The sequence below is a fragment of the Poecilia mexicana genome, unplaced genomic scaffold (assembly GCF_051168715.1).
Source record: "Poecilia mexicana isolate PSO_F unplaced genomic scaffold, ASM5116871v1 scaffold_15, whole genome shotgun sequence".
NCBI classification, from domain to species: Eukaryota; Metazoa; Chordata; class Actinopteri; order Cyprinodontiformes; family Poeciliidae; genus Poecilia; species Poecilia mexicana.
In genome coordinates, this window is record NW_028263384.1 from 19,791,321 (window position 1) to 19,809,901 (window position 18,581).

General features: G+C 38.9%; 1 protein-coding gene across 4 annotated transcripts; it reads right to left on the minus strand.

Annotated features, from left to right (window-relative positions):
* Positions 1-772: 772 nt before the first annotated feature.
* agpat4 (1-acylglycerol-3-phosphate O-acyltransferase 4 (lysophosphatidic acid acyltransferase, delta)) lies at positions 773-8,074 on the minus strand. 4 transcript variants are annotated; one of them, XM_088013508.1, is made up of 10 exons: positions 7,864-8,074; positions 6,800-6,913; positions 6,079-6,263; positions 5,430-5,599; positions 5,178-5,339; positions 4,893-5,046; positions 4,627-4,729; positions 4,454-4,529; positions 2,489-2,687; positions 773-1,474 (listed from the first exon to the last, which is right to left on the minus strand). In XM_088013508.1, exons 3-10 carry the CDS (start codon positions 6,254-6,256, stop codon positions 1,383-1,385), a joined length of 1,134 nt encoding a protein of 377 aa, XP_087869634.1. In that variant the 5' UTR covers positions 6,257-6,263; positions 6,800-6,913; positions 7,864-8,074; the 3' UTR covers positions 773-1,382. The 4 variants fall into 4 exon arrangements, with proteins under 4 accessions (XP_087869634.1, XP_014838649.1, XP_014838647.1 ...); XM_014983163.2 differs by lacking the exon at positions 6,800-6,913 and having other exon boundaries at positions 6,079-6,260; XM_014983161.2 differs by lacking the exon at positions 6,800-6,913 and having other exon boundaries at positions 7,864-8,073.
* Positions 8,075-18,581: the final 10,507 nt, after the last annotated feature.

Consider the following 18,581-nt stretch of genomic DNA (forward strand, 5'->3'; position numbering starts at 1 on the left):
CACTGTTGTCAAGCTGTAACGATCTCCAGACATGCCACTGCCCTTGCACTTTGGGAGTTGGCTGCAGCTATTACAAGAAAATAAAAGAATTAAAAAGAAAAAAAAAAAAAAAGTCACACCTTACTCTCCCTAAACCACAGACTGCATCTGACTCAACTCTTGTGCAATCCTGGACGCTTCTGTAAGCTCTAAGCAAACTGTCTAGTGTTTTAACCATAAACAAACCAATGCTAATGTGATGCTTATCTTAGCATGCAACAACTGCATTCAAAAATCACATTAATGAGTAAACATGGGTGTTTTATGTACTCTCAGTAGAAACACTGCAGTTAATGAAAACCAAGTGACGGCTGAATCAAGTCAATACAAGCCAATCGTACGAGAAAACCTGTCGGACGTCACACAGTAGTTGTGGGGCGGTTCACCTTCTGGCTGGATGGCAACTCCAACTATGCAGCCAGACCTGTAATGAACTAGCTTTGATCAGAGAAGTCAAAAGTGCAGCTCAAGAGTGATTTTATGGCCCCCGAACACAGTTCAAGAATTAAATAAATTTGGCCCACCAGTACATGCATTTTAGTTACATTTTTACCAAGAAAAATGACAGGTCACAGCATACTCATGTTTTAGAATGTCCCAGTCAAAGAACACATAACGTCCACTGAGAACCAGAAGTAAGGCTTTGATATATAAACTTTTTTTCATGCAAATTTTGCATTCCTGTCCTTTTTGTGTGTAGTCTACTGCATAAAATTCTAAGAAAACGCACAACTTGTAGTTTCAATAAAAATCAAGTCTTTATTAATATTTTTGAAATTCAATACGTCTTAAAATAAGGTCGAGCTGTGAAAAAGCTATACGAGCATCTACTGCACTTGCACGTTGAGTTTGACTCGTCTTTATCGTTTAGATTTAAATGTCAACTCAAAGCCTTCGGGGAGTGTTGTTGCTGTTGACTGATTTTAGTGGAGCAAGGACAAAAAATAGAAATGAAGAGAAAAAGGCCCACGGATGCTGAACAAAACCTCCACAACAAACATTTAACATGTAAAATAGCATCACTATCTCAAAGTACAAATGCCACTTGATGTACACTTCAGTCGAAGAGGTAGTCTACATTTGGCTTATTGCAATTTCAAATTTCGGTTTCCTTCGTACTGTTAAAATATTTCCACTCAGATAAGTTAACCCACACCATGTTTCCGTTTCTGCAGCTTCCATTTTAGCTTCTGCAGCACAGCTTTAAGCCCGGCTGTGTTGTGCCATGAAACAGGTCTGTACTTGTTATACCAGTCAAGTTACTGTTCACCTAACATTTTTGCATCTGGCAGCTTCCAAGTCTGTGAATCTCCACAAAGCAGCCCGGAAGACGGCAGCAATCCTTAATTGTTGTTTAGAGCAGTAGCCTTAATCCCATAGTTTGAGCTTTTGTCAATCTCAGTCTGGCCAATCATCCAGCGCATTCCCATTGACACTGCAAGAGAAAAGAGCTTATTTATAATGCTACTGCATCTGGTCAGTGTCAGTGTTTGTAAAGAATATTTTTATTTCCACAGAAAATGCATTTTTAATGAATATTTCCAAAACTCTCCTTTGTCTGAAATTAGTTGTCACTTGTGTTAACACTGACATTTTTGTTGTAACAAGTCACATCATCAAATGTTTAATATTGTGTTGACATCTGAACGTTTGTCATTTTAATAACAACACTGGGAAGAGCATTCCCTTTATTGTGGAAAATGTTGTGAAGTAACATGCTTCTCATGAGCTCATGGCGTTACAGAAATAGTTTTTGGTTTACTCCTTATTCAGATGGATGACTGTGTAACTTTGTGAAATAAACACATGCCTGAATGTTGTTAAGAACATGCCCCTCATACAGGGACATCTATATTTTTACAAAAAATGGGAACTTACACTGGGGGATGTCAAATCTGCTGCTAGCAAAATGTTTGGACAGAAAAGAGCTGGTTAATTTGAGAAATTGTTTACTACAGCTAAATTCTGAAAACATGCGTACAACTTAATTAGAAAATCTATATATATATTTTTAATGTGAAATCCAAATGTTATTTAAATTAAATACACAGAGTATATACCAAGTTATTCAAGTATGGCTGACATTAAATGAAAAAGCAGATTAAGCTTCCTAGAAAATTAGAAAATACTACTTAAGTCTAACAAAAACACCTTAAGTTCAGAAAGGCTAAGTTGCACCCCATGCAATTGTGAGGAGGACTGACTGCTACAATTGGTCACCAGAGAGGCAAAAACTGAATGCTAAAGAAGCTGGCTCCTTTCAGGGTGTTGTGTCATAATACATCAATGGAAAGTTGAGTGGAAGGAAAATGTGTTGTAGAAAACGTCGTACAAGAATCAGGAAGTCTTGAGAGAATGTATTTATTTATTCTTTTAACTGAATGACTAAACCAAATGTTTGTCAATTACCCAAGTTATTGAGATACTTATGGAAAGGTATGAAACCAACCTGCAGAGCACACAACCACAGCTGCGGCGATGGTGAGCACTGACCCAGAGCTGAGCAGTTGGGCGATTAAGAGGCCGAGAGGGTAAAGGACCACGCAGGACCAGAAGAGCCAGTTGATCAGGGACCACGGCCGACGTGGGGGGCTCACGATGGGGCCAGGGAAACGCCCCGTCTGTGCGTACTGCTCCTGAAAGCCGTCCTGTTCACACACAAACACAGCCCGACATGAGCCGTCTTGGTAGAATAAACGACTTGTTTTTACAGCCATGTTACGTGTTGATGGGCCCGTCTTAACACAAACCCTCCCCACCCCCGACCCATTGAAGCACACCAGTTTCACCACGTTTAGCTTTCTGACACAAGTAAAGAAAGGTATAGAGACTACCAGTGTTTATAGCAGTCAGGACTTCTATTGTCAACATACAGAGTCTCTATAGATGTAAAAAACATAGAACATTCGTTCTCCAGAAATGGTGTAATCATAAGCATCTTTGATCAATATTTCTGTAAGATGACTGAATTCACTGCACGACCTTACAGTCTTCAAAGCAAGATTTACTGTAGTTTACATTTCTAAATTCAGTAAATGAACATACCTTGCATGGACAGTACAAGTGGACACCTCCTTTATTGTAGCGTCTGGCATACGTAGAGGTCACTTGTTTATTTTGACAGTTTTTTTTTGTGTTTTTTTTTTGCTGCACATACACATTTAACAGACTTTCAAAGCTGTTTTGGTCAGAGGCCTAATTGCCAATGAGAGACAGCCAAACTGTAGATTTTGAGTTACATTACAGACCATCATGTTACAGCAGAAGTTATTGTTGTCATCATCCGCTTTCTTACAATTAACCAATTGTTTCCCGAATGAAAGTTTTAAAAAAAATCTGAACTCATTCTACATTTTTGTGGTGGAAAACTTGATTTGCCTTTGATTGTTCTTGGTCTGTAACGTCCTCCAGGGAGTATTCAGGGGTCAAAGAGCGGTCTTTGCTTTTATGACCTTCCTATGAAAAAGTTTGTGAGATATTTCGACTGAACCTCAATGACTCACGTTGACCGCCCTTTCTAAAAAGCTTTCCTGATGGAGAGGGAAAAAAATCCCAGGGGGGAAAAAAGCTTTTTTTTTTTTTTTACAACTACTGCCATTTTAGATTTATCAACTCTTTTTCCACAATGATTGTCTGTTATATTAGTTATTGTTTAATAAGTTGGTCTTGTACAGGCAGTATGACTTTATTGCATCTGGAATCATTACACAAATAAGCACTTATATTTTTAAATGAACTCTAGCTTCTTAAATTCAAATGTATAACCTGTGATTTTTGTGTGTGTATAATCTATAAGATTCTGTATTGAAATGCCTTTCCTTTTGTCCGACTTTGAATCAACTGTGAACAGAACTGGAGGAGAACATCACTCAGACATTTATTTTATTTTAGAGCCTCACATCAGGCAATACAGCAGAATCACGGATGCCCCGTAGCGTCTTATATGAACTGAAATATCACAACCTGGTCCTCTTTTTGTTTAAATATTATCAATACTTAATATCTTATTATTGTTTACTTGAATCTTATGTGATGGATGCTCATTTACAACATGTGCAGGGATTTCCCAAAAAAAAACTAGCATTCTGGAAAACATGGGTGCATTTATGTCTTCATTGAAGTAAAATATTCCAATTGAATAAAGAAAAGAAATGGCTACTTTTGATGATAATTTGATCAATAATATTCTGATTCTATGACATTTGAGTCAATCCTTTGTTTAGGATCAAAACCGATAATGACAACAGCATGAAAGCATGAAAACAGGACAGGCTGACCTTTAACCTTCTTAGATAATAAACATATCTGATTCATTGGTTTATCTCCATATCCTATGTATATGAATATTACTTTCCAACTAAAGCTACATGTATTTTAACCTACTTATGTCTTCTTTTTAATCCCCAACACTCACCTTTTCTTGGTAAAGTTTGTGTAGCCAGGCGGCACACTCCGCCTCATCTTCTGGAACGGACTCTAAAGGAATCCTCCTACATTAGACAGGAAGGAGACAGGCCACCAATCACCCAGACAGGAATCCTAAAGCTATAATCTTGCCCTGCACAGGCATACAACACTTTGTCCTACCTGACATATAAATCTGCATGATATTTCTTTCCGTTGAGAATCCCAAGAAGAGTCGGTACTTCATTGTTCCTGAAGTTTAGTGTTGAATCGTAAATAGCTGCAGCTGCACCAGGAAAGCACAAAGCAGCGGTTCACTGGACGAGGTGACTCATTTGCACATTTATCTGGCTTTTCCCACATTCAAACAAAGCTTGCAGTATGGACATTTCTGACGACGCCATGCAAAAAAAAAAAAAAAAAAAAAAAAAATGTTGCCAGATACTCACCAGTCCCCCTGAGGTTTTGGACAGTTACATAAAATCCTTTGGTTCTGGGAAGAAGATGGTACTTGAGTTTAGGTAAACCCTTGCTTTCAGCTACTTGCATGCTGAACTGGTGTTTCTTTGGGGTAAAGCGTGTTCCTTCACAGAAAAGCAGGAACTTGTGGGAGAAAGAAAAAAAAAAAATTCAGGCATTTCCCAAACATTTCCTGATTGAAAGACATTACTGTGTCATCTTGATCTGGAAAAAAATAAATAAATAAATAATAGTCCCCCCAGACTGAGACCCACCCAGTAGTTTTCAGGGTAATCCCGCAGTTTTTGCAGGCTCTGAGCCACGGTTGTCCGGTCCTCCTCCCACTTCCTTTTGCAGAAAACTATCTCGAGGAAATACCACATCCAGCCAATCACTGGAACATAGGCCAGCTCCTTTTTGGCCAAAACTTTTGAACTCTGAAAGTTTAAAGCATAATATATATTTTTTTAGGGTTGAACAGAGAACTTGAAACAAACTTTGGGGTTCTCAGCAGAATTTCATCTTACCCCAAGAACTCCAAATCTCTCACAAAAGGTCCAACCGCACAGAAAGTCTATCTCAAAACTGTGGTTGAGGATCACAACAGCATTCTCTTTTCCATAGAGTGGGTAGCTCTTTGGATCGGTGTAGAGCGTGCATTCTGTCCCAGACCACCACTCCAGGGCAGCTACCATCTCTAAAGTTTATAGGGACACAGTCACACAAACAGGCAAAAGTAAGTGTACCACTTAAGAAATATGATGGAGGGGGTTAAATATTAAATTTTAATTAAATGTAATGTTTAATTATGTATTCTACAGAAACATTTTGATGAGACTAACTGAGGAAGCCGATTTAGTTAACTGTTGGCATTTCATTTACGGTAAATGTCTTCACAATAAAGTTCTGCACAGAATTATTCATGCAAATCTTCCTGGACAGGATTTATGTATATTGTTATAACTTTCTTGATTTAATTCCAACATTGTCTTGTCAGTGTAGTTGCTTCTTAAAGCTACCTTAAACTTTTACAATAACGTTTGTGCAACACTGCTTGGATTATTTTTTGCCTCACTTGTTGCAACATCAGCTTCTTCCTCCACAAGCAAAGCAAACAAAGGAACAACAGAAAACGCATTACAGTGTCATCTTTGTTGGAGAGAGGTCAGTACTTACGGCTTGCAATGCAGTAGGCCAGTCTGATGTTTATCTTGCGGGCCAGCTGCTTACTGACCAGCCACAGAGGTAAGGTGCAGATCTGTATCAGATTGACAATAAGTCCGCTCACCAGGAACACATAGCACATGATCAGGTGGCACAAAAATTGGGACTTTAAAAACTGCAGCAGCCCCATCCTTCTGCTAAAGAGAAAAAGTTTAAAACAAAAATAATTATGAAGCAACATATTTCCTTTTTTATTTTTTTTTAATCATACAAGACTATCAGCTGGTTCTCTAGGCCATCACTGCACACAATGCTATGCAAAAGTATCAGAAGCACAGATTTCAATGTATTTCATTTCAATTTTTATGTGACAAACTCAAGATAATTCATTCTTCTGAGGCGCAAATACTTTTTTCTTTTTAATTTCCTTACAATTTATTTTCTTTACATCATAAAATACAGTGAAAATAACTGCTTTCAGAAATTATCAAGGCAATATCCAAAGCTAAATCAAAGTAAATGGTCAATCAAAGCAGCAGCCAATAGATTTGTGGATGGAACAATCTGTCTACTTGAGGCGCCTCAGCTTCCAGGAGGATAAAGACCCACAGCATACAGCAACAATAGAATAGTTTAGATCAGGGGTGTTAAACTCCAGTCCTCAAGGGCAGCTATCCTGCAGTTTTTAGATGTGCCACAGGTACAAAACACTGAAATAAAATGGCTTAATTACCTCCTTCTTGTGCAGAGGCCTGCTAATGACCTAATTATCCTATTCAGGTGTGGTGCAGCAGAGGCACATCTAAAAGTTGCAGGGCAGCGGCCCTCCAGGACTGGAGTTTGACACCTGTGGGTTAGATCACAGCATATTTATGGGTTAACCCAGGGGTGGGCAATCCTGGTCCTCGAGGGCCGGTGTCCTGCAACTCTTCAATGTCTCCTTGGCCCAACACACCTGGATCCAATAACTGAATCACCTCCTCAGTGCAGTCAAGTTCTCCAGAGTCCTGCTAATGACTTCATTATTTGACTCAGGTGTGTTGAAGTAGAGACACATCTAAAAGTTGCAGGAGACCGGCCCTCGAGGCCTGGAGTTGCCCACCCCTGGGTTAAAATGGCCCAGTCAAACTCTGGGCCTGAATCCAATTGGACTAATACAAATAATTTGACAAAGCTTGAGATATTTGTGACCTTCCAACTGCAGCTGCAGGGAAAGATATGGTTTTATAACGTACTGACATACGTGGGTTTAATGACGACACACTTCTCAAAGTTGCATTAAAGCAATACTTTGAAAAGTCATGTATCACTTTTCCTCCACTTTAGCAGTGCACTACTCTGTGTTGGTCTTTCACAACAATAACATACACTGAAGTTTGTAGGTGCAAAGTGACAAAATGCGAAAAAGTTCAATAAGTATGAAAAGTATTGCAAAGCGCCGTCTGCCGTTTTATTTCATAAAGAGTTTCTTTGAGCTTTGTTTAATGAATGAAGCATTTGAACTGAGCCGTGAACCAACAACCAATTGCAGAGCAAACATTTGCTCGGAAGAGAACACATGGCTTGGAATGGAATGAGAAATTGTAACCGTGAACTCAACAGCTTTTGTGTGGTTTTGTAATTTCCTTAAGGAGAAAATTGTTTAAACACTTGCTATTATTATTGCCTGGACAGAGACCCAAGTTTAACAGCTGTTTCGGATATGGTTTACGAAGCAACCTCTGTTTATACGATCACTTCAATATTCAATATCTCTGTCTGGGAAGAAAAAAAATTATAATTTGAAATGAACCTCACCTTCAGGTGAAACAAACAAATGCCCCTCTATCCTCCAGTAATCCTGCCTCGGAGACCTTCAACTCCCAAAAACAATATAAAAGAATCACTGAAGATCCATGTCACTGGGATTTTTCTGCTCTTCCTCTTCAGATTTATGTCATGATTACTTGACCGTGATGGGTTCATCACCTCACTGACTGGTGACTGATAACACTTCCCCACATGTGACGCCACACCCATTGAAAAGCCACGCCTGAATTGAAAACATAACGACGTCCGTAACCGCGTGCGTGCGTACGTGCGTCGTTGAGAACTCTGCCACTTTCCAGATCGCTTGGATTAAACAAAGATCGTCTATTTCTGTAACTGACGCGTATTTACTCCGGAAACCCGCAGTCGCCATAGTAACAACTATTGTAAAGAAAACAAAAATAACCCCTCTTTTTACATTTGACCCACCGACTGATTTTAATTATTATATTTTTAGGTAATTTTTAGTGTATTACATTTGATTAGCATTATAGTTCCATGTTTTTTATGCAAACTTCGCAATGTTTTCCGTTGCTGATGTATGTTTATTTGTCCGGAAAAAAAGTAACAGAGTGAGACTTCTGCAAATTTTCTTCCTCTTTGCTTTGACTCTATTCGGTCACAGGAACGGCACGAGTGGAAAAGCGAAGTGCAGGATATGCGCTTTTTAAAAATTATTTTCGTCAGTTTTGATTATTATTAAACCAAAGTGTTAATGAAATTATGATCAGTAAACGCCTGCTGAAGTATTCAAATAGTTTTGAATAGTTATGAAAATAACTTGGCAAAATTTTAGGTTCACAAACTGAAGATTTTACTAAAAAAAAAGAAAGTTTTATGAAATGAAAAGTAAATTATATAGTCATCATTCACAGAAAAGAAAGGCAGTCTGATGCATCTTAACTTAAATTAAAATCATTTTATGTATTTTCCAGTTTCAGACACAAGGGGGAAATAAAGATGCATTAAACACATTTCCACCAACGCACGCACATTAAAGTTTTGTCTGCAAAAAGTATGATTCATTTGGATGTTATCTTCACTCCAAATCAAACAATATTTTGTAGGTTTTCTTTGTAACGCGAACCCGCCCGAATGGATTGTAATGGGTCTTGTATTTCATTTTGAGGGGAGCCTCACTGGGAAGTATTTCTAAACTCTCATTTTAAAGATCCCACATTGCCAAATAATGACTGCAGTGGTCCGAACGTACCGTGAAGCGGTTCAGGAAACTCTCCGTGTTCAAACAGCAAACCCAAATCTTGAAAGGGCTCAAAGGAATAATGTTTAAGCAGTGCAAAACGTTTTGTTACTGGTGTGATCGAGTGCAGCAATTTCACACTGTGAGAAGTGAGGGACATAATTAAAAACTGCCTCAGTTATCTGAAATTCCTTTTACTTCATGGTGTGGCCAAAGACAACATTAAAGGCTGACCTCTAGTAGTGAACACCCTTTTTTCTTTTCTCTCTCTCTCTTTTTTTTTTTTTACAATTACTCATAGCAGACTTTTTATTTCAATTGTTTATGGACAGATCCCTATTTCCAAACTATAGTGCTTGTGATGGGACTTAAGTTTACATATCAGATTTAAATATTTCTGGAAAGTCCAAGAAAATGAGGTCACAATTTGAGAAGTTTCCACTCTGACATGATTTGTGCCTTAATGAAGTGGATTCTAAAAAAATCTGTGTCTGTTTGTCTCACATCATGGGACAACTAAAACAAATATCAAAGACCTCAACCAAATATTTAAAAAGAGCTGTGTGACTACAAGTTCAGTTTATCCCTCGGATCCATTTCTAAACCGTCTGGTGGGACCGCAGTCACTGGTACAAACAACAGCACGCAAGTGTGAACACCTTGGGAATTGGAAGGGACGTTCTATTTCCTGGACGCAAAGTGCAAAGTAATTCCAGTACACCAGAAATGAGTCAGTTGAGGATTGTGGAGGAAATAGTTTTCAAACATACAGTAAAATAGCCAAATCCTTTTTTCCAAGTTAAAAAAAAGGAAAAAAAAAAAGAGAAAAATTGCATGCAGACAAATACATTTTTGTTTCAAACCTCCCACTGAGCTGGAACAAAATTTTAACAAAATGTTGCAGCCACTTATTGCAGACATCATGATGTGGAGTGCTGTTGCAGGGGGATTCATTGAGGATGTCAGTCAGAAAAAAATATTACGACCACCTGCCTTGTGGTGGTAATTACTTGCAGCCAAACAAATCCCTAACCATAAAGGCATTGCCTTCTCTCGCTGGCCCTGAAGGGGTGTTGTGATATCTGGCATAAAGATGTTAAGGAGTCTTGTAAGATGTGATCAAGTGGACCAGACTTGTTTGTTCAACACATCCCAAAGATTGTGGAATGGATTGACATGTGGACAGATTTAGCAACCCAAGGTCAAGGCTGTTTCCAAAATTATTTCTGAAGCATTTCGCCTTGTGGAGGTGTGGATGATCACCAAGTAGGAAATAAATTTTCTATGAAATGTTGAACAATAACAGTTAAATAGGTGGAAATGTCCAAGTATCATTCACTTCTGTAGTTTGGCCCAAGTTGCCCCAGCACGGCATTGCCCACATCATCACACTACCCCTGCTGTGTCCCATAGTGCACCTTAGTGTCATGTGTTATGTCAATGCCAAATTTATTTATATAGCACTTTTAAAAACAGAACTGCACCAACCTTCTGTACAAAGACACATAAAAACTATAAAATCACTGAATAATGTGATGAAAAGAAAATACAACTAAAACATCACATCACATCACAAAAGTTCAGTATCAAACCTCCACTGAATGCCAGTGAATTAAAAAATAAGTTTTCAGAAGCGATTTAAAACAACCCAGCCTGTGGGCAGATCTAATCTGGAAAGGTACGAAGCACAGGTTTGAAGCACACAGCCACTCTTTTAATTTGAAGGGAAATGTGATTCATCAAACCAAACCACCTTCTTCCATTTCTCCATGGTCCAGTTCTGATGCTCACACACTCATTGTTCGTTCTTTCAGCGTGGACACCCTGACTGATCTGCAGCTTTCTAACCCCATATGGAACAAACTGCAGAGCGCTGCGTATTCTGACATCTTTCTGTATAAACCAGTGACCTTCTTTCCAAGAGCAGGAAAATTCACACGGAGCAGCGTTGCACCTTTGTGCTGAGCTATGAGGCTTTTTATTTTAATTCGGTTATTATTGTGTCTAAATTTCATTATGCTACACTGTGCAGTGACAATAAAGGAATTTAATTTCACACTGTCTTCAGACCACTTGTGACAGCTCTGACCACCGCAGACTGGAATCACCTCACAAGAAGTGGAGCTGTGGAGATGCTCTGACCCAGTCGTTAAGCAATCACCGTTTGTCTCTTGTCAATCTCACCCAAATCCTTACACCTGCCCATTTTACCTGCTCCACACTTACTCTGGGAACATGACGTTCCCTTGCTGCCTCATATATCCCACATACAAAGAGTTTTATTTTGGTTCTGGTCTGCTCTGTATCCCTAACCCCAGAACCAAACGTGGAGAACCAGCATTCAGCTTCTGTGCACCACAAATCTGGAGCAAACTTCCAGAAAACTGCAAAACAGCTGAAACACTGAGAGCCTTTAAATCTAGATTAAAAGGCAACTCTAAGCAACACTTGCTTAGAGTTGCTTTTGAAACATAATCAATAAAACATCAATCAAAAACACCTTTAGAAGGTTGATAGATAGATTTTGATTGTAGTACACCTCTTAAAGTTACAGATGAGCATGTCTATGAACAACCAGACAGGAAAGTATGACTGTTCTAGCAATATCCTCCAACTGTACTATGAGAGATTGCTCCAAGCTACTCTTAATAACTCACAAACATGCAGAGCTTGTTTGTAATCAAAGCCACTGTAGGATATTTTCCAATGTCAAACGCCTAATATTTGGTGTTATTTCTTTGCTTGGATTATGTTAAGTCAAGAGTTTTGAGTCAAGAGTTTTGGAAAGCAAGGGTTTGCTGCAAAGTTTGTATGGCTGTGCATTTACGTTTACAGAATACTGTAATGATCTTTGTATGAATTTTATGCCCTCACAAAAAGCTGAGGTTTCCACTTTGCATTTCTGTGTTCTGTAAGTTTGGAAATTACTTCAAAAATGGCATATTCAATCCATTAGATTGAAGGTGGCTAAAGAACAAACTGTTCACCATGTTCCACAAAAAAAAAAAAAAAAAAAAAATACACTTGAGTGAAAACATTTCTCTTTACCGGGGCCAAGAAAGCAAGGGACAGTTTTCCTTACATTTTTCAGTGAGAAAAAGTAATTTGATCTCGGGTAACAGAACCTAAAGATGTGAAGCGGAGACACATCTCTACAAGATGTTTCCCTTTTCCAGGAACAGTCGTTTTCCATTGAATGAGTAATGTTTCACAGTTAAATCTGCCCTTTGTGGGCCCCCTCTCAGTTCAGCAGGATACTAGATAACATATAAGAGTCAAGTCATAACTTTAAGAGCAGAGTTGAATGAATCCGTACCCCCCTCTTCTTATTTATTCACCAGTATTAAATCAAATAAAGAATGCGTGGACATTATTTTTAAAGTTTCCTTTTTTTTTTCTTTTTTTTTTTATCAAACCCTAGGAGAAATGCAATAAGGCTGGACTGTAAACCAGAACAGTAAAATATCCACTTCAGTTTAATAAATCTCTGTGCAGTTACTTCTATAGCAACAGAACAACACTGGAGCAGCTTATTTGCGTATTTCTTATTACTTTAGTGGGAAGCATTATTTAGACTTTAAAACAAATCACTGGCTGCAGCTGACATTTTTTCAGTCATGAGGGTGACACAACTGGCCAAAGCAAACATCTTAGAGCCAGGACGAGCTACGCTTTTGGCCTGGCAACACAAGGCTGATCTGGACGAAGATGCTATTCAAAAGATGTGCCAAGGATTAACTGAAATTGCAGCCTGAGTGTGATTTATAAGCCATTCTGCGTCATTTGACTGTGACACGCTCTGACAAATTAATATGCCTTCAGCCCTCTCCACTACTCTTTAAGGTAATGGTTCCATTAGCAGATGTTTTTCGACATCCACTCAGATGCCGCTGGTCCCTCGTGAGAAAGATATTTTTTATGCTCGTCATTATCGTAATGATGTGAACGTATCTGATTTGGTAAGTTGTGCTGCCTCACAACAGTTACGAAGCTGATTGAAGAAAAAAAAAAGTGCAAATGTGGAAGTAGAAAAATGAACTCAAAACATATCTGAGTGAAAAGTTAAAGATTTTATTTGGTTAAATGATACAACCAGCTGCATGTCTTCCTCATACATCATAAAAACGCCAAGATCTAATTGCGAGAAGGCTGCTGCATTTGATCAAGGACTGCTCATTGACTACATGTTGGAATGCCATAAAATGAGATAATGCACTCAGATTTTCTAATCGTGTGCTCTTGAGCATTTGGACATATAGGAGAAAAGTGCAAATCAGAAAAAGTGACACCATAGCTCAGGCCCTAAACTTTATTTGACTCGGTGTGTACGTACTGAGGCAGTAATGAGATCCCAATGCTTGTTTCCTCAGATGCTGGACCTAGTAGCACCGATCATGAGAGTGACCATGGGCCCCAAAGACACATCTGACAGTCCGTAAAATGCTGGGAGGTTTTCTGGAGACACCTGTTCAACAGCTCTCAGGGGCCCATGCATAGGACTCTGTGCGAAGGCCAAAAACTATAGGCCTGTGTGAAGTTATTTGATGTAACGCCATCACAGAGGTGAATGAAACTCAAAACACTAAACGGTTATGCAATAATATGACCTTTTTCCAAACTTTCAGTCCAGCTTCATGCGACAGATGTGAGATTTGGAATTGAAACGCTTGACAAATCAGAAGGGATTTAGCATGAACTGACAAACTGAACTCTGAACACTGAACCAACAGGGACTCGCAAAAGTATTCATACCTCTTAAATTTATCCACGTTTTGGGATAGTGTTTCGCTTCTTTTAATTTTTCCAAAACTTTTCCCTGGTTGATCTGCTGTCTTACTTGATCTTTGTGATGCCGTTTGTTCACTAACAAAAGAAACTTCTGCAGTCTTCACAGAACAGCTGCATTTATGCTGGGATAAAACTATACACAGTTTACAACTTGGCAACTTCTAAAGTCAGTTGATTGCCCCACGTTTTATTCAGGGGGATCAGAAAGAAGGTGTCTGAATGCGAATGCACACAAGGCTTATCACATTTTATTGAAAAAAGAAAAAAAGAAGGAATCTGTAATCCATGTATCATTTTCCTTCCTCTCAACAGCACTTTTTCCAGCCCATTCAATCCCTATAAATATACTGGAGTCTGTGCATGTGGAAAGGTTGAGCCAGTATGAACTATGAAGTTTCTTGCAATGCACTGTCCAATTTAAATCTGCTACCTGGAGAAGAGGGAGGTGGGAAGGATTGCTCTGAAACACACACTCATTGAATGCATGTTTAGCTTGTTGTGCTGCCTCTTGTGGCCAAATGCAGCTAAACAAGCACACATTGCTCATGCAGCTTGTTTTCTGCATTAACATTATTATACAAATTACTTTAATATACATCATGGAGACAGTTTGGATGGTACAACTCATTTTGTTTCCTGCCAATTGCACTGTTAAAACAGCCCTAAATTTAAGCAATTTATTTGATTCGGATCAGAGTGCAGCATTTAACAATTCCCTATATTCTTAAATTAAAACTGAGTACAACAGACTGTTTAAATCTGAATTATATCAAAGTGTACATTTTACTGGAGTTGTCAAATGGGCCAAATGTAAGCATGACAAGAGAAACCTTAGCAGAACTAACCTTCTTCAAACAGCTTGCCATTAGTATTTTCATGAGGGGTTGTTCCATTACAGCAGCACGCAACAAGGCTGAAAAACTCATCAGAGATGTAAAAAGATATGGAATGATCACTTATTTCCACTGCTGCTGAATGAAGGGGAGTTAGCAGCCGTAGTCCCCCTCGTGAGGAGCAGATTAGACACAGGCTGCATCCTTCCTCTGCCCCTTTGTAAGCCAGTGAGCATATCACATAGTGGACACATTACCTTCACATGCCAGAGAAAGTGCACATCAAAATCACTAACGCTTTGAAAAAATACTAAAAAGTTACAATGTTCAACAGTTGATCTTTAACTAAAACATGCTGCTCACTGTAACCTTCTGCAATTTTAAGACATTTTCATTTCTAAAACGTATCAGGTTTGGGACACAAGGAGGTTTAAATGATGTTGAACATGGCATGTTTGTTGGTGCTGGACAAAAACTACTGGAGTTTTTGTGCAAAACTGCCACAGCAACACCCAGATTGGTGTTTATTAACATGAAAGAAAGGATTCATTTTGCCTTTTATTAATGTTAGTGTGGGATACTTCCATACAAACTTTGGGCCTTTTAGTGTAACTGAGAAATACTTAAAACACCTCATGCTATCTGCCCTATTGTGGTGGATCATACCCATCCCTTTATTACCACAGTGTACCCTTCTTCTGATGGTTACTTCCTGCTGGATAACACACCATGAAACAAAGCTCCTTAAGCTGGTTTCTTGAACAAGACGATTGGTTCACCGAACCCTAGTGGTTTCCACAGCCACCAGCTGGCAGTCCAACAAACACTTTTGGATATGGAGGACTGGAGGATGTGTAGCCAACAATTTTTTTTTTTTTTTTTTTTGATTTAGGAATTTTGTTTTAATTATGAGTAGAATTAAAATTAAAATAATAATAATACAAAAATGCTTTTAATATTAAATTATTTATTAATCACCATCAATGTGGTCTAATTTCTGGTCGTTAACTCATTAAAGCTTCACCAGCTAACAGGCATTGTGACTAATCCTCACGGACTGCCTTGACCTCTCTGTTATTTCAGGTGCAGGTTGTGTGTAACGCAGTGTCTGGCCTCACGCCGAAGTGTTTACATTTGTCCAGCCCTGTGACACTCTTCCATAAGCCTGCGGGACATAGCACATTTCGGCAGCCGTCGTTGTGCAGAAAAAAAGAAAAGAAAAATCCAGGTCAAATATGCAGGGGTATTTCAGAAGTCCTGTCACACTGTTGGATTTTGCACACATGAAAAAAAATTGTTGGTACCCACAACAGTCTCTGAAATAACTTGAAATTGAAAACAGCAATAAATAAAAAAAATTAAAAAATTACTGAAAATTAACCCATGCTTTTGAATTGTGGTTTAACTGAATCGTTTAAAAAAAATTAACAAATGAATCAGGCCTGGACAAAAATGACAGTTGTTGCCCCTCTTTTTGAGATAAACACTGAAATCTATCAGTTTCTGTAACTGCCAATGAATGGCAGATCAGAATAGTCCAGTGTTTTGTTCTTAGCAATTTTTGGAGTGTTTTTAGCTGTTCTTTGAGCCATTATCCTGACAAAAGATTCATGACCTGCAACTTAGATCAAGCTTACTGACACCAAGCATTCTCTCCAGAATGAGTTTTGAGATTTCATCGTACCCTGCACAGATTCAAGATTTGAGAAAGATTCAGCGAAGCAGCTCCAGAACATAACCTCGCTTGCTCCATGTTTCACAGTAGGGCAATGTTATTTTCCTGATAAGCTTAATTTTTAAGTCTGTGAGCACAAGTCTGACGTACAATGCCAAAAAAGCTCCAATTTTAATTTAATCGGTCCAAAGACATTCTCCAAGATCCTTCGTGGCTCGTCGAAATGCATTGTGGCAAATTTCAGTCTCCCTTTTCTTTGCTTTGCTTTCCTTCTTGGTCGACTCTCATTGATGTGGGAGGTTGGCTACAATCATGTGGACCTTAAACCTCTGAATAATAGGTACAACTGTAGTCACAGGAGCATCAAGCAGCTTAAGGATGGTCTCATAGCCTCTACTTTAAACATCCTTGTCTATAATTTTCTTTCTAATCTCCTTTGCTTCCTGTGATTCATGTCCAGTGTGGCACACGCCATGTTTCCAAACAGCTCAGTGACTTATCACACTTTAAATAAGCAGATTGACTAATTACAAGCTTGAAAGCACCTGTAATGCAAAATGACACTTCAAACTATTTTCAGTGTTTTCTAGGGGTACCATTATTTTTGGTCCAGGCCAATTTCATTTGTTTATTTTTATTTTTTTAATGATTCATTGTTCAGGAACATTTTACTTTTTCAGAAACTCTGAAGCTTCCTCAGACAGCACAGGTTCTCACATTAAGCCGTTACGTGGACAAGGTATAAAAAAAATAAAAAAAAATCCCAATACAAAAAGGGATTAATCTCACAGCAAGGAAGGAGGTCGAGGAAATTTGGATAATATTTATTCTCCAAAATATATGAGCTCTGTATTTGATTTCGTGAATCAGATACATCTGAGTTTAAATATCCTTAGGCAACAATCTGGACCGTCTGGTTTTATTCTTAATGACGTTACTGCCAGGCAAAGGCTTCACAAGCTGATTTAATGTCACACAATTCTCCTGTGCTGCGGGACATCAACTCGCAGCCCAACACCTCTGGCTTTTGGGATCTGAGTGTGGCTCCAAAGCCTGGCAAAGCAAAGAAGCATAGATACTTTCCAAATGACGAGAGAAACTCCTGCCTTGGAATAAATGGCTTTCGTTATTTCAACTGACAGACTTACTTATTTCCCAGCACACTCGCCTCCAGCAGGAGCTGAGATCCTTTGTTCAGGAACAATGTAAGTTTTCTTTTTAGAAAAAAAAAAAGAAAAAAAAGAAAGAATAAAAACCACTTTGAAACTGTATCATTTTTTTATGTGGTATTTTTCTCTCAATCCTCTTACTTTTGTCTGTGTACATTATGACTAATACACGTCAACAAAAAACTGGGCAAGGTTTAAGTTTTCAACTACGATGAGGTCTCTGTCAATGGAATCCACTTACCTTGTACTCTGAGAGCCATCTTTCTCTGACGCACTTTCGGACTTACTCCAACCAGTTTGCAGGAGGTTTTACGTTGTTTTATAATGCTCCCTGCTTGCTAAACCCTCATCTCAGCAAAAAAAATGCTGGTTTGCTGTGTTATGCATTGACATCCCCTGGCAGTGCTTTATGAACCACCAAGGAACGTGCTCTGGGCTTGAAACCAGCTGCCCCTGCCAGGGCCATACAGCGAGTCTTTGGTTTGTGCCACGTTGATGTTTCCAAGAACCTCAACTTAAATGTCTCTGACACAGCTACAAGAACAAAATTTGACTTAGGTTTTTTTCCTTAATAACTTTTTCCCCTGTACTTACAAGCATGTTCTTAACCTTTCTACTCTATGTGAGGCACAACGAGGGAAAAATCACACGATCGGTTTGAAAGCTCAGTTATACGTGAAGTCTTAATCAGGGCAATGTCTACTTTCTGACTTACTTTTTCAATTGAAAAGGTCATCTTTTCTTCACCATTTGTCAGAAAATCCCAACGAGGGGAACACTTTTCGGGATATCTCACTCTAATCCCAAATATTGCTTTGGGGCTTCAGTCAAGGCATTTTTTTAATTACTGGTTTCCAGAAGTGGACTGGAAAATGGGGTCTACCGAGGATTTCCCTGGTGGGTCGGTGGTTTAGCCCATGGAGGAGCTGTTGTGCTCGTCCCGCAGTCACACAGCACGTTGTTGTTCTGCGGCGCCATGATGCCTCAAACTACAATGCCAGATCAAATGAATTCTCTTCCCCAGACAGATCACAGCATGC

Excerpts from the sequence above, each read along its gene's own strand:
- agpat4 (XM_014983163.2), bottom strand. The coding sequence starts at position 6,256 with ATGGGGCTGCTGCAGTTTTTAAAGTCCCAATTTTTGTGCCACCTGATC. Across the intron at positions 5,600-6,078 it reads GGCCTACTGCATTGCAAGCC|AGATGGTAGCTGCCCTGGAG; the intron begins GTAAGTACTGAC and ends TATAAACTTTAG. Across the intron at positions 4,530-4,626 it reads CATGCAGATTTATATGTCAG|GAGGATTCCTTTAGAGTCCG; the intron begins GTAGGACAAAGT and ends TGTCTAATGTAG.